Here is a 16,162-nt window from a genome sequence, read left to right as displayed (position 1 = left end):
TTGGCTCAGTAGGTTTTGTCACCAGTGCTGAAAGTGCATTTAGAATGTGCGGTATAGTCTATGAACTTAATTCTATGACCTTTTACGAAGATTGCCAAACCAAGTAAAAATGTTATGATAAGCAAGCTAATATTAATATTCTGTCACTTGAATGGCAAATAGGGAAAATAGAATTTGAACAACATAGTATTATGAATACATTCGGCCCTTCTTATCTGTGTGGATACCCTTCTGGACTCCCCGCAGATGGCAAAAACCTCAAGACCCACACTTTTCATGGTGGTACATGCGTGCATAACCACTCTCCCATGATTGCATGCATTCATGCATGATCATTAAAGTTCATGAAGCTAGCCATCAGTGGTTGCTCAGATCTGCAGATGGCAAGTCTGTGGTTGGGGCAGGGACACTTTATCTATAGTTTATTTCAGTGATTCTCAAACTGTGGAGCAGGGCCATGTCAGGAACTTGTACAAGAAATGTAGGACATCCAGTAATTTTATTGGATTGCCTGAAAAATCTCTGAATGTTCAGAGATATGTGTCTTTTCATTAAGTGCCTTCAAAAATACACCTAATTCTACAAAACCAATTAACAAATGACTGGGGGGGGGGGGATTGAGTTACATAATATTGAGGGGGAAATATGAAAGGAATTCTGAGTCCATGTAAGTACCAGGTCAGGATGTGAGGGAATGTCATACTAATACAACAAATATCTCTTTTTTTCTACATGTGTGAAAAGAGTCAGGATCTCCCCAGGGCACACAAACAGGACTTGTTTAAACTGACAACCAATTCAGTCAGCTCCATTTAATGTTGCTTTGGGCTGCTTTTTCCCTTTTTCACATTCAAACACAATTAAAAATGCATGGTCTCCACTTCCTTATTAATTATTGTGCTGAACAAGATCACCTCCACCACAGGCAAGAAGAGACTCTTCTAGCTCAGTGGTTCTCAATCTGTGGGGTAGGACCCCCAGGGGCATCATGAGTTGCTCAAGGATGGGCACAAGACTAGGAAGCCGTTATCCCACATCCTTCTCCTCTTCTCAAAAAATTTTATGTGTAGAATTTACATATTCATTGAGTTACTTTATTGAACATACTTAAATGAAACTCTTCTAGTTTGAGCAATGTTATTTCTTCATAAAATGTAAAAATATGATTGTATACCAGTGTGTGAATGAAAATATGGACAGTAAATAAACTAAACATTTTTCTTCATATGCTGTGTCGGGGGGGGGGGGGGGGATGCCTGAGTGTACATGTCAAGGGAGTGGGGTCCCAAGGATAAAATGTTTTGAGTCTCACTGGTTTCTTTCCTTTAAAATACAATCCCACTGTTGTTGCCACATATGTCTCAGTGTTCTGATGTGCATGCTATGACACAGATTTGATTTTTAAAAATTTGATTGATTTTGTCTATGCTTGAAAATGCCAGTAGCATTTTCTAGTGTGATCCAATCTTTAATCCAAAGTAAGCAGCATGCCTCATAATATAATTTTAAATTTAGTAAGTTTAATCCACCTCTTTCCCTCACATCTTTCATTGTTTTAAATTTTATTCTTGCCTTCCTTCCTCTCCAAATGAACGGAGACAGGTCCTTTTCCCAATCTTTAAATACTTTATCTGACATTATTATTGGTAACATTTGGAACAGGAATAATATCTTTGGTAATACCGTCATTTTAATTGTTGAAATCCTACCCAATAATGATAGTTGTAATTTGTTCCATTTAATCAGATCCTTTTCAATACCTCTCCATAAAATTTTATAATTATTTTCGAATAACTCAACTGGCTTTTTTGTAATCTGTATTCCTAAGTATTTAACTTTATTACCTACTTTCATACCAGTTTCTTATTCCAATTGTTCCCCTTCTTTCCCGTTCATATTTATCATCAGAATTGTAGATTTGTCTTTGCTAATTTTGCAAGCAGTTAAGTTGCCAAATTTACTCAATATCTCTAAAAACTTTTTGCGCTTTCTCTGTTAAATTATGTTAAATTATTGGACTTAGAAGGAGAGGGGATGGCCTTTGTTTGGCACGCTTACCTAATCTATGAAAAGGATAAACAAAACAAATCTTTCAAAAATTATTGTGTTAGAAAATCACTGATCAGAATTTGGAATAAATACAAAAGAAGGGTAATACAAAAAATAAAGAGTTGGATCTCCCTGCAAGAAGCCTTCCATAGGAAGGAAGTATTAAGAGAAGAGAAGTGGTACAGATATAGTGATGTACTGAAAATAGGAAGAGCTGGAATGGAATTAAAAACAAGGGAAGAACTGTTGGAAGAAGGATGGAATATGAATTGGTTCACCTATAGGCAATTATTGGAAAGATATCGAGAAGATCTAAAAATTTATGGGTTTGAGGTAAATCAAGACAAATCAGAATTAGAGAAAATTTTATTGGATGACAAAGACAAATTGATTGGGAAAATTTACAAAATATTATTAAGATATGAGATGGAAGAGGAAATAGTGAAAGATCCAATGATTAAGTGGGCAAGGAATCTTGGACATTCCATTCAAATGGACCAATGGGAAAAGGTGTGAAATAATCATCACAAATTCACAGTCTCTCGAAACCTAAGAGAAAACTTTTACAAAATGTTCTTTCATTGGTATTTGACACCGGTTAAAATTGCAAACATTTACAAGACAAGAAACAACATCTGTTGGAAGTGTAAAAAAGAGGTAGGGACCTTCTACCATTGTTGGTGGACATGCAAGCGGGCAAAGAAATACTGGAAAGCCATAAATGAGCAAATTAGTACAATCCTGAGTAAAAAAAATCAACTTAACGCCGGAATGTTATCTATTAGGTATTTTTGGGAAAGAGATAAAAGGGAAAGAGGAAAAAATTATGTATTACATGGTTACTCTAGCCAGAATGTGTTATGCGCAGAAATGGAAAAGTGAAACCTGTCTGTCAATCGAAGATTGGATGATGAAATTGTATGAAGGAATAGAAATGGATAGATTAACACATGCAATGAGAAATAGACCCATAAAACAAATGAGAGATGAATGGACAACAGTCATTAAGTTTTTGGAACAAAGATGGGGGAAAGTAGCGGTAATGAACTTATAAGAAAATATAGGAACTAATATGTAAATTTTGCAATAAAAGAGTTAGTCACACTAAATAAAGACAGTTAAGCAATGTACATGTAAGGGAGTTTGGGTCCATGACAAAGGGAAAATGTAAGAAAGACAAGATTTAACAAGAATAGAACACAAGTTGGTAGTAGGAAATCAATGTGTATGTGGAATGAGTTGGTGTGTATGTTAAATTTGAAGGTTAAAACAAGATGGAAAGAAGAGTTGAAAGGGTGGACAGTAGAAAGAATGGGAAAGTATGTGCAAAAGGTTAGAGTAGGTAGGAAGCTGACACAGATGGATGTTAGCTGGGGAGATAAATAGTGAAAGAGGGGGAAGAGAACTGAGAAAGAAGGATATTGGGAAGGTTTAAGGTAGAGAGAAAAAGTAGAGCTGGGGAAGGGGTATGTAAGGGACGACTCTTCGCTTGTTACATGGATACAGAGGTTAAATGTGATCTAAGTATGTATGTATATGTATGTATTTGTGTTAGCCATATGTTATGACTGTATATATGATGGTTTTGTATATTAAAGTACTAAATACAATTCTTTTAAAAATATGCCAGTAGCACTAGGATTTTAAGCACTGGCAAGAACAACTTTGACACATTGCTATCAGCTTATTATCACTAGCCTTTTTGTTGGAAATTTCACACTGTTTGTCCCTATGGTGGCATTCTCTGCTTTTCTCTCATATGCAGGTGGTCCGGCCCTACCAAACAATGTCCAACCCAATGAGCAAACTGACAGTACTCAACAGCATGCATTCTCATTTTATTCTGGCTGATAATGGGACCACAGGAAAATACGGTGCAGAAGTGAAACTTCGCAGACAGTTGGAAAAGCACATCTCACTCCAGAAGATAAATACACGTGAGCAGTTTGCACTCTGTGTCTTTCTGTAATCATAGCTACAAAACTGAGTAATGGTAATAGCTTATGGGCCATTTACTTTTTAGAAAATAGTCCAGGTTTAAATGCTGCTTCAAAATTTTTTCCATCTCCCATCTATGATGGGAGATGGAAAAAGTGTTGGCAGGGACTGCAAACAAATTAGCTGGTGTGCCTCAAGGTATGTATAGTTTGAAGCCAAGTATTCCCGTCTACTTCAGATCTCATGAGTAGATTATGTATTATCACATATACAATCAGTTTATAATGTTATTTAAATTGTATTTGTTGTGTACAGGTGAAACCCAGTGAACAGCCGGGCACATTATAGAATCTAGCCACAAAATGGCACACACATAGAAGGGGAAAAGGAAGTTCACAATCAGGATTCCAAACAGTCCCAATAGCCAGGGAAAACAGGAGAGGGGTTACTAGGTGTCAAGATAGCAGAGAAAGGGATGTTATAAAGACTAGATGGCAGGCAAAATTAGACTTGATGGAAAAACAAGTCAAATTCTGTAGAAGCGACTGGCTTGCAGTGACAGTGGACAACATGCAAAGAGGACTGAGGAAATGCCCAAACTGTGTGGGCTCTATATATGCCTTCCTGTTCTCCTTTTCCACCATCAACTCCTTCTTGCACCATGAGTCATTTGTGGAGTTCCCCATGGCTTAGACGCTGATTTGTTCGGATTCCTGTGGAGACCCAAAAAGTGACTTCTACTGCAGAAGCAGCCGTCATTGTAACCTGGAGCCTTTAACAGACTGTCACATTTCAAAAGAGGAGGACGCATAGGGATATTAATTTATGCTTCATCTGAAGAGGATTTTAAATGAATTGGAAAGCCAATTCATTGTGATTGAAGTTGTCTGTCTAGATATGGTGCAGTCCCATTTCATTTCCTCTCCTCATTCCCACTGTTCCGCAGTACTTAGATTACAACACTACACTCTTATAGCCCTGCTATTCCACTTTTACTGCTCTGGCTGCCTCCTGTTGCATTCTGGAATTTGCAGTTAAGGGAAGGACCTTTAGAATTCTCAGTCAGAGAGCTCTTAGGCCTCACTGAACTACAAACCTCCGAATGCAACAGGAAGCAGTCAGAGCAGTAAAAGTGGGATGTTGTTGTTGTTGCTGTTAACTGCCCTCGAGTTGATCTTAACTCATGGCAACGTTGTGGAAGAGACATCTCCAAGACTCCCTTTCCTCCATTGTTCTGCCTTAGCTCCTGTAAACTCATACCAGTGTTCTCTTTAATAGAGTCCAACCATCTAGCATGTGGCCTTCCTCTTTTTCTACTTCCCTCCACCTTTCCTAGCATTATTATTTCTTCTAGTGTGTCCTCCCTTCTCATGATGTGCCTGAGGTATGACAGCCTCAGGGAGATCTCTGGCTTGGCCTGCTCTAGGACCCATTTGTCTTCTTGGCCATCCACCGGATCCTCAACACTCTTCTCCAGCACCACATCTCAAATGCATTTATTTTCTTCCTATCCGCTTTCTTCACTGTCTAGCTCTCACATGCATACATGGTAATAGGGAATGCAATGGCTTCTATGATTCTAATGTTTGTGCTGAGTTGTATATCTTGGGATTTTAGAATCTTTTCTAGTTCTTTCATAGTTGCTCTCCCCATTCTTAATCTTCTTCTGATTTCCTGGCTGCAGTCCCCATCTCTATCAATATTGGATCACAGGTATGATAATTCTTTTACTACTTTATATATTTTTTCATTGTCTAGGTTGAATTTGTCAAGATTCTCCATTGTCATTATTTTTGTTTTCTTTATGTTGAACAATAGACCAGCCTTTGCACAGTCTTCCTTATCTTCCTTAGGCCTGGGAGGTTTTCTGCTAGTATTATGGTGCCATCTGAATATCTTAGATTGTTGATATTCTTTCCTCCTATTTTCACTTCTCCTTCTTCTTTGTCCAAGCCTGCTTTTCTTACAATTTGTTCTGCATGTAAGTTGAATAGGTAGGGTGAAAGCTGCAGCCTTGTCTGACCCTTGGAAATCATTCAGTTTCTTCTTCTTCTTCTTCTTCTTCTTCTTCTTCTTCTTCTTCTTCTTCTTTTTCTTCTTCAGTTCTGACAGTAGCCTCTTGTCCTCAGCACAGATTCCTCACTGGAATTATCAGATGTGTTGGCATTCCCATGTGTTTAAGGGAGTTCATAGCCTTTCATGATCTATACAATCGAAGGCTTTGCTGGAGTTTATAAAGCATTTGCTGAATTTCTTTTGGAATTCCCTCGTGTGCTCCATTAGCCATTGTATGTTTGCAATGTGGTCCCTAGTGCCTCTTCCTTTTCTGAACCTTACTTGGACTTCTGGGATTTGTCTCTCTCTTTGGATGGAGCTTATGATGCAGAATTCTGAGCATGATTTTGCTTGCATGGGAGATCAGTGCTATAGTCCTATAGTTGCTGCAGTCTCTTCTGTCTCCTTTTTTGTGGATGGGGATGTATATTGTATACTGAAACATCCTGTGAAAGATTTGTTGCTGTTTATTGCCTGGTTATTTCTGGGTTATTCCCAGGATAATGACTGCTGTGTGTGAAAATCTTAATTGCAATTTAATAGTAATTGCATGATTTTCATGGGATAAACCCCCTTTAAACTTCCAATTTTCCTCCGTATGATGAACTCAGTATGAAAGCCACCCCGTTTCTTCTTCTCTTTTCATTCCCTGAGTAGAACACTGTGTCGTTGTCTGATTCACAGTGGCCCATGCCTGTCCATTTTGTTTGCTATGTACTGCTATGTTCATGCATTCCGTTTCCATTTTTACTGTGTCTAGCTTCCCTTGGTTCATGCTTCTCACATCCCACACCCCTATTTTATGTGCGGTGCTGCTTTGGATAGCATCTACCTTTTTTCTTCCCATCATTCTTATGCCTTTATCTATTCTTGGAAATGTGATTTCCCTTTATTTCTTCTTGTCTCTCTGTTAGTTCTCTAATCCTGCCTTACTTGGGATGACTCGTCATAGGGTTTTCTAGGTGAGGGGTTACACAGGGAGGGCCACCTACATCTCTCTGTGTACAGTGCCAACAAGTGTTAGCTATGGTGTCACTGCTTTTAGTGACACCCACCACTACTGCTGCTGCCCAGTAGCTGTTTTCCTCCCTATATGGTTCCTCCCATTGTTGTTCATTTGCTTCCCTACCCATCCACTCATGCCTCCCTGGGTTCCTGTGCTCACCTCCTAACCTCCCCCCTTTAGTTCCTCAGCTGTCTCCCAGCCTATCTTCCTTGTTCTTTCTGGACCAGCTGCAGCTGTGGCTTCAGATTTGGAGGGGGAGTCTAGCCCTCTTTCCCATTTCTCCTTGTTGTCTCTTCAAGGCTCTTTCAGGATGGGGGGCACTTCAGGATGAGGAGAGGGGGCTAGATGGAATCTTTTCCTCCTCCCTCTGTTGCGTCTCTGAGGCTCCTTCAGGATGAGAAGAGAGATAGTAGCACTATAAGAGTGTAGTGCGGTAATGTGGTAAGTCAACAATACTTGATCTACCAGCAATGTTATGTTCCCACCAGTGATATAAAACAAACAAAGCATTTTTAAAAACCCATTGACTTAAGATTACTGTGTGCACACTAAGGAGCTTAAAACAGTAGCAGTTCATCAGTCAGTAATGGAATATATTATGTTAGACATGTGTTCAGTTAAACCAACTTAACTGTATTGTGCAAAAAATCAAGAAAAGAAATGGGGAACCAAAGAGGATTTTATGGATAAATTATATTTTGTGAGACAGCCTATTAGCTTGGTTACTCAGTGGTAAAATCCACATTTATCAAAGAATGTTATAGATTTGCCACTTTCCCTGCATTATGTCATTTAGTAATGCTGGGATTCAGGGTTACTGCACCTTTCATGCAGGAATTGAGAAAGGGGGAGGGAAGGGAGACTGAGAGAAAGAGAGCGAGATGGATGGGTGGATTCTGGGTTAGATCTAGTGCTTGTCCCATGTGGACCATACCCCCTTGGAATCAATGGAATTACATTACTTGTGACTAACAAGTTTGATTCATTTCAATGAGTCTGCTCTAATTAGGGACTAGCATTGAATTTAACATTGAATTTAGCCCACTAGGGCTTCAATTAGTCTAGATTGTGATGTTCATTTCAGTGGGTCTATTCTAAACCTGACTAATGAAGCCAATCCATTGCCAGCAAACAAATTCTGACAGGGAATTTATCTCCTGCAGGTGCTCAAATAGCTGTAGCATTGGCTCCACTTTGGGAAACAGAATCAATCACAAGACTATTAGATCAATGATATTTTCTGTTCAGTTACCATTCAGTAATTATGTCAATGGATCTGCTGAGACTGAGTCTCTAAAGTACTAGGGTACTACTGTCTTGTTTAGACAGACTGCAGAATGATACAGTATGATTCTATTAGGTATATTTGGGAGCAGATTATTGATGATAAGTTGAGCTAGTTTTAATTGTTCTTACCTGTTCTGATGGCATTTGCAAATTACAAGAGTCACTAAGAATAGGTTGATGGCCAGAAGCACCACATCAGACAAACCTATGTCACCATTTGTGCCATTTTCTGCTTCTACTTTCATACTGATTTTATATCTAAATACTTATAGTCTTAACTGAGGAGGCAACCTGTGCCATTTAACTGTTTAATCTATCAAAGTTACTATGGGAAGATGTTGCTTCACTAGATAAAAATACTGAATGTCTTGATTCATAACATTTGTGTGGTGTGCAGCTGGGGACCCATTGCCAGGAATGAACATTATACTGCTGCAGATTGCTTTCTGGCATCTACTACATTCCAGGATGTTGAAAATAGATCCACTTTTTTTGGTTCCTAAAGTATGACACTGTTGATTCATCATTCTCTTCTCAGTTCTGGAAGGGGCTTGGATGAGTTTATATTATTATATTACACTACACTTACTCTTGAAAGGTGATAATACTATATACTTCAAGTATATTTTCTGGCTCAGTTTGAGATGCTTAATTTCCCAGATCATTTCACAGCTAAATACATATACAATGAACCATGGTGGACAATTTCATGTTATATCTATAGCCAAGTGTCTCTATAAGAATTGTCTGGTCTTGACTAATGGCCTTTAGAATTACATTAATACTAACACTCCCAACTGTCTTTCTAAAGCTAGCAAAAGTATATATAATACATTTCTGGCTACAATATAGATCTTTATCTCTGTGTTGTGAAAATATTAAGACAACTGAGGGCCAAAACAGATGGCGGTGGGGGCCACGGCAAATACATGCCATGGCCCCAATCCGGCCACCTTCTGCCCCAAATAGGAGTCTAAAAAATTCACTCCTATTTGGGACAGAAAAAAGCGTCCCCTTTGCTACTGGAGCCAGCTTTTCACGGGCTCTGGGATGAGTGGCATCTAAACGCCATGCCCCCAAGTCTTCCAGAAGCCAACCGGCATGTAATCACCAGCACGGTTTCCAGGCGTCTCGGGGGCATGGTGTGTCTAAATGCCATGCCCCCAAGCTGGCTATAAGCCAGCTTTACCCAACCATCTGTTTCAGCCCAGAGAAAAACATTTTACTGTGTATCCTTTGAGTAGATCAGTGCAATCTGTTCAGTGATGAAGGAATCCTCAGTAACACTCTCATCTGTTATGTAAACTCGAGTTTGGGAAGGAGACGCTGTTAACAGTATTTGTCTTGTTAATGCTGTTCAGCCCAAAACACACTGCAGAACTAATCCAGTTTGAGACCACTTTAACTGCCCTGGCTCAGTGCTAGGGAATTCTGGGAACTGTAGTTTCTTGTAGCACTTCTGACAGAGAAGGCTAAATGTCTCACAAAGCTACCATTCCCAGAATTCCCTAGCATTGAGCCAGGCCAGTTAAAGTGGTGTCAAACTGGATTATTTCTGCAGTGCATTTAGCCCCTTCCTTAGGCAAAAACTACATCTGTGGCAATTGGATCAGGCTGTGTGGCTGAAGAGACTTGAAATGAATAGTCTGTGGTCATGCCACAGCATCTATCAAGTACATTACTGTTACTCTGCTGAGAAGAACATTACTTTTATTGCTTTGAATGTGATATCCGAACGTGGAAATTTGGTGTACTCACAAGGACCATCTGTTTCTAAATTGTGTTTGGTAGTCATATTTCCTTTTTAAAGTCAGAATCAAATCCTTTTAGATTGTACATTGATTTCATTCAGAATGAGTACACTAGCCTCTTCAGCGTGACTAAACTTTGGAATTCTGTTTCTGAAGTAAGCAGGAAAGGTATCCACCACAGCTGCTATTGTTTAAATAGAAAATCAATACAATGGTGCTGTTGTATTGAGGTTTCACTTAGTGATCATTCTTACTTGCAAGGATTTTTTCATTGTTTGTATCATTGTTAAAACAAGTGAATGAATGCATGACCTGCATAAAACTCTGATATTTAAAAAAAACACTGTTCTGTCTACATAGAAAGCATTTTTTCTAGGTTAGGGGTTTTTCCCAAAACAATATTCATTTTTTTTTAATTTATTGAAAAATATCCTTTAAAATCCAGTCTCTAAATCATTGCTACCAAAATATAGCACAATCAGAGTATCAGAAAGCAATTAAACAATCAAGTACAAACAGCAGTGTAAGTGCATCAGGGCAAAATGCCATTCTATCACCATTTGAATCCTAGTTATATAACAGTTAGCCTGTACTGCTTGAATGCTGACTTCTTTGCATATATGTGGAATCAAATCATCAGGGACACAGTGTCTAAATTAGTCTGAACAGCTGCTCTTTGGCATTTAGAGCAAACATGACAATTTAATAGCAGGATATATTCAGTCATTTCAGAGACTGATAAACTGTGATCCTAAATCTTTGTTCATAGTTATCTCATTACAGGGTGATACAGATTTACTGGGTGACAATATTGGTATAATATTTTTTCTCCACTGTGCAGTGGCTGGCATATCCTCATCTCCCGGGGAAGAAAAACTGTAATGTTTCAAAAGCTCAACAGTTCTTATGATTGACCCATTAAGTATACAATAATTTATAATGGATCTCTTTATTTACACTTACATTGATTTCTTCCTCTGCAGCCGGAATAAAAACATGGGGGAGGAACTGTATGTTCATCTCACAATCTGGGTTTGGGGGGAGGCTAAACTTGTTGCTCTTAGTTTCTAGTGTCTAATTCTAATTCCCATACCTAGGAAGGAAACTGGCGTATCAGCCTTGCTGTTGTTGTTGGGTTTTTTTATATATGTGAATGCTATTCTTTGTCCTCAGTAGAAAGTAGCTATTATGTTTCTCTTTGAAACAGTTGGTGGAACACAGTAAGCATGCTGAGAAAATCGAGAACAAATAGTACTTTTTATTTTTTTATTTTTTTAAAGTGTTTTCTTCATATATTTCTGTCATAAATGGAAAGAAAGGAACAAAGTAACCTTGAAAAGGCATGTGCAACTGTTAAAGTGCCCTGTGAGAAATCAAAGCATGTCCACCTACAACTGGATAGTATCAAACTGTCCAGTTCATTATTAGTAATTGGCTTGCACAACTTTGGCCAATAAGTATCCAGGAGTTTCACAGTCATGGATTTCAAAGGTTTTGATGTCTTGATCCAAAGCAGGCTATTTTGTATCTCAAACTTCCCTGATGGATGCCTTGTCAGTTTTGAAAAAGTCTAAGTGGAATTGCTCCACTGTTTACCAAGGCATCCTTTGTCCTTGCAATCTCCTTTCCCTGAAATCTCCCCAATGAATGCACTCATGGGTGGGGATGTATGGGAAGGGGTAGTGTTTGTTTTTTGCAATGCACCTTTTGTCAAATCCTGATCATTTCTAACAAAGCTGCATGGTGCCATTTCATGGCTAGAAAATTCTCCTGAAAGATAACAGAACATGTTACATATAAGCAAGAATGTGTGAATTCCATGATTCCATAATCTACATCACTCACTACACACCTGCAGAATTTGGTACTGGGCACCCTGAAATATCAACTTCAATTTTAAGTCTCACATTCTTTAGGCCCTGAGGTTTGTGAGCAATGCTTGGAACCTTCGGAGTCAGAAGGGGATGGGGCAGGTGCCTGTTGGCCTTTCTTGAAATTGAGAGAAAGAGAATAAATAATGTCCACTTGGAGGCAATGTATAAGCTACATAAAATTTATAGAGGGCACAGAAATTACACAGGTCATTGAGGAAAGTCCAAGTTGTTTCAGTACAGATTTTTCAGACACATGCTCCCCGACTATAACACTACAGTAACAGTGTTACAGTGTAAAACTTTAATCTTCCCATAAAATTATTCCTCTTAGAGTAAAAATTATTTCACTTACCCTTTCAAAGCAGAATCGAGCAGCTCATGGCTTGCCAGCCACATGTGGTTCCACCTCCCGCCTTTTTTAGGGGTCTTTGCAGCCACCCAATTCTCCCAAAGCTGCCCTTATTACTAAAGCAAGGCCATGCTTCCTGCACACCTTGTTTTAATGCAACATACACTGGTTTATTGCTACTGTGCTGCTGAGTTGGTGGCGAAAGGCAAAGGATGCAGCCCTCTAGGAGTTTAAGAGGACATGACCAAATGCTGCTCCCATCTGTTTTAAAACAATGGATTGAGTCACAGAACAACTCCTAAGAAACAATACTTATAAGTGTCTGTTGCAGTACAGTATTGTTCAGGATATTTTGCTTTCTTTCAAATGTTTCCACACATTAAAGTTGCAATCACAGGACTGGCTGACTTTATTGAACTAGTGCCAGACTGTAGACTGAATAATTCAAGCTGCTACACTGACAGCAGGGAAGGTCAGGTGCCTAATGATTCACCTAAAGATATCTAAAATCCCCCCAAAATGTATTTTTCGGAACAATCTTCCACTCCACCATGTAAGTATATACATTGAATTAAATAACTGGTGTTAGTTTACCAAAGCCAAGTGAACTTCCAGATGGTCAGCTTTTCTGAGTTTTGAAATGATGGCAATGTCTTCCATATAATTTTAGTATAGAATATTAGTATTTTATAGTTCATTTTAGGTGGATTTTTAGAGCTAAAATTATTCTTCCAGAAGAAGAGTAAACATGAATTGGAAAAGAATGTAGGGAAGTCTGAAGCTGAGTGGCAAATTCTAACATTGTAAAGTGTCTTCAGTACCTGTTCATGTGACCTGTGGACTTCCCTTTGTCATCCTATGCCTGAGAATATATGAAGGGGGCTGGGAAGGCAAAGGGACGTTCAGTTGTCATCACCAGCATCTTCTCTGACCATTGCACCACCATCAAATGCATTGGAATGCTCATTTACTTATGTCCTGATTTTCCTTTCACATTATGTTCAGTAATTAATGCATTTATGTACCCTGGGATGCTTCCTTGGTGTCTGGTTGTAGCTGGAACAGTACAGGGGACCCTTGCTATATACTGGGGTTTGGTTCCCAGATCCCCTGTGGATAACAATATCTGTGGATGCTCAAGTCCCATTAAATATAATGACATAGCAAAATGGTGTCCCTTATTTTTTTTAAAAAAAAAAAAAGGAAAATCAAGGTTTGATATTTGAAATTTATACTTTTTTGGAACATTTTCAAACCGTGGATGCTTGAATCCGTGTATAAAAAATCAGTGTATAAGAAGTGCTGACTGTATATGGGTAATCAAGCTGAATCTGTATCCAGACACAACATAACGTATGACAAGCAAGCAGGTTAGGCCACCTTACCGTAATAAGATGTGGTTTGCAGCAGGTTTCTGTTACTTTAGATACTTATGTTTATAAGCTAAAGTTAAATTTCAGCCAATCCCAGGTTGATTGCTTCATCTGGAGCTCCTAGGGCTTTGTCTTTGCTTTGCTTTGGATTTTCTAAGAAATGCAAAGCAAAATATGGCAGTTACAGATCACAGGCGGTTACCAGTCCCTCAGCAACCAGTTAAGTTGCTCCGTTGATACAAGTCCCTCTGGGCTTGTCTGAGGTCAGATTGAGGCTGGGCACCTCACTCTGTCCTCAGTGACTCGCGCCCATAGCAGTGGGGACCACAACCACATGTTTTGTTCAGCAGATAAGGGAAGAGGAGTTTGAAGGGGGAATACAGGGCCCAAAAAACTCCAGGGGAAGCCCAGATTTTTCTGGCAAGTGTAGACAAGCCCCTAGATGCTATGGCAATTGCCTCTGAGTTGTAACACCAGACCTGTACCATGGGGTTGGTATTTTACAATTAGTTGTCCATAAGGGTTATTCGTAAAATAATGTGGATTAAACAAAATCTTTCTACAAATGAAACAGCTCCTTCCATCAGTTGTTGGCTTTTGAGCCAATGAAGATTTTCTGCTGGCTGAATGGAAGAGACAGAAATCTTTCTTGATTTCCCCTCCTCTATAGTCACCAATGTCCCCTGACAATTTGCTATAGGGGGTTGGGAACATCAGAAAAGAGAGGGACTTTAGAAAGAAGGATAATATAAAAAAAATGACTCCACCAGTGGGATGTCCTGAATATAATTTCACTCGTGGATGCTCTCACTGAGAGAATCAGATCTCTGGATCAATGGAGAATATTTGCAAATATTTTTAAGGTATGGCAATGACTTAAGCAGTCCCTGTAAAACCACAGACATTAGAGGATCAATTTCTTTTCTGTCCCCCTTCCCCTCATTTTTTGTTATTTGCCTATTATGCTCCTCTGTAATTTCGGGTATGATCCTTGATTAATTTTCAAGTTAAATATTCAAATCTTGATCAGAAATGTAGATAATGAAATCTAAGAACCTAGGTAAAAATCTTTTCATCTGTTTATTTAAACACAAAATTGCCTCATTTCTCCTGACTTTGATATAAATTTTGAAAAAATGTGGTTATAAGGGGACTTTTGACAGAACAATGAGTAGATAAAGTTTTAATCAACCTTTTCCACAGGGCATGGTCAAATAATTCACTAAAGAATACATTTTGATATACTTCCCTAATGTCAATCAAGACATTCATGGAGCATATGTGGCAGCCAGGGAAATGCCTGTGAGTGTTTTTCTTTTAAATGGCAAATTTATTGAAGTTTCAATTTAAATTTGCTTATTCTTGAATATTTTGGCCTACTGCCTGCAATCCAAAAGCATTTAAACTTAGGCTCTAGCAAGCATACAACCAGCCATTAAAAGCAAGCCTTTTGTACAAAATAATGCCTCTGAGCCATTTCCTATCATTCTTTATAGCATCCCAGAACTCATCCTTTCTGAAGCATCTTCCAACTCATTGCTGATTTAATGCTATATCAGCTGTAACAACTGAGATATGGGCCATGCTAAATTAGTATGTGTCCTCTGCAGTGTGATGGGTATGAGATGTTCAGTTTTCCTTTATTTCATTGCAAAAGAAGCCCTTAGCCACGAGGTTTCTTTCTGATAGCACAATAAAGGGCAATGCTTCAGCAAAATGTGCTGCTGTAGAGCAAATATCAGGAATTCAGCGTGTGGAAAAATATTTTTTCCTTAAGCATCCTGATTCATCTTGGAAACAGGCCTAAGTTTCATGTGAGATCAAACCTGCCTGAGGCTCCTGCATGCTTCTGTTTTTTTCACATCCATGCTTTCCTGGGGGGTTCATGTAATCGGCAAACAACAGAGTGGATAAATGAATTTTGCCTTTTTCCGCTCTGCAAAAAGACACACAGCCACACACTTGCAAACTCATTTATGCAGAGTTTGTTATTCTGAGGGTTACCCATGGTGTCAAGTTTCCAGAAACCTAGTGGGGCAAAGACCCAGCCAATGCTGCTGTCAACATTGCAGATAATTCACACTGCTGAGGTGTAGATTGAATACCTGGGAACTGAAGCATATCCTGAAACAGGCAGCCTCAGAACAAGACACTTAATTGCAAATGACTTGTGAATGAGGAAAGGGGAGCATCTTGTTCCCATTACTGAACAAGTTTTAAGGCTGCTAAAAAAGCCTGCAAAAGAAATCTGTACAGAGATTAACAGATAGGCAAAGGAGTGGAACCAAAGGTCAGAAGGGATTTAATATTGCTAGAAGTGCATAGTGAGAAAAATATGAGGCATGGGAAGAGAAGCCATCAATACATTGAATTAAAAGTTCCTCTCTTCAAGTGGTACTTCTGATGTTATAGAATATATGAATAAAGAGAAGCTGTTGTTACATAATGCTTTTATATAACAGAAGATATTTCATTTCACC

The 16,162-nt window shown here is 38.8% G+C and overlaps 1 protein-coding gene across 1 annotated transcript in view; it reads left to right on the top strand.

Moving 5' to 3' along the window:
- Positions 1-16,162, top strand: part of TRPM3 (transient receptor potential cation channel subfamily M member 3) — a 455,537-nt gene that overhangs the window by 320,527 nt on the left and 118,848 nt on the right. The window contains exon 6 of the mRNA XM_089479682.1: positions 3,815-3,986. Coding sequence (XP_089335808.1) covers positions 3,815-3,986 — 172 coding nt within the window. The remainder of the gene's footprint in view (positions 1-3,814; positions 3,987-16,162) is intronic.

This window comes from Sceloporus occidentalis, unplaced genomic scaffold (genome assembly GCF_023333645.1).
Source record: "Sceloporus occidentalis isolate IW3139 unplaced genomic scaffold, rSceOcc1.0.p SCAF_1, whole genome shotgun sequence".
Classification (NCBI taxonomy): domain Eukaryota; kingdom Metazoa; phylum Chordata; class Lepidosauria; order Squamata; family Phrynosomatidae; genus Sceloporus; species Sceloporus occidentalis.
This window is presented reverse-complemented; position numbering and strand designations above follow the sequence as displayed.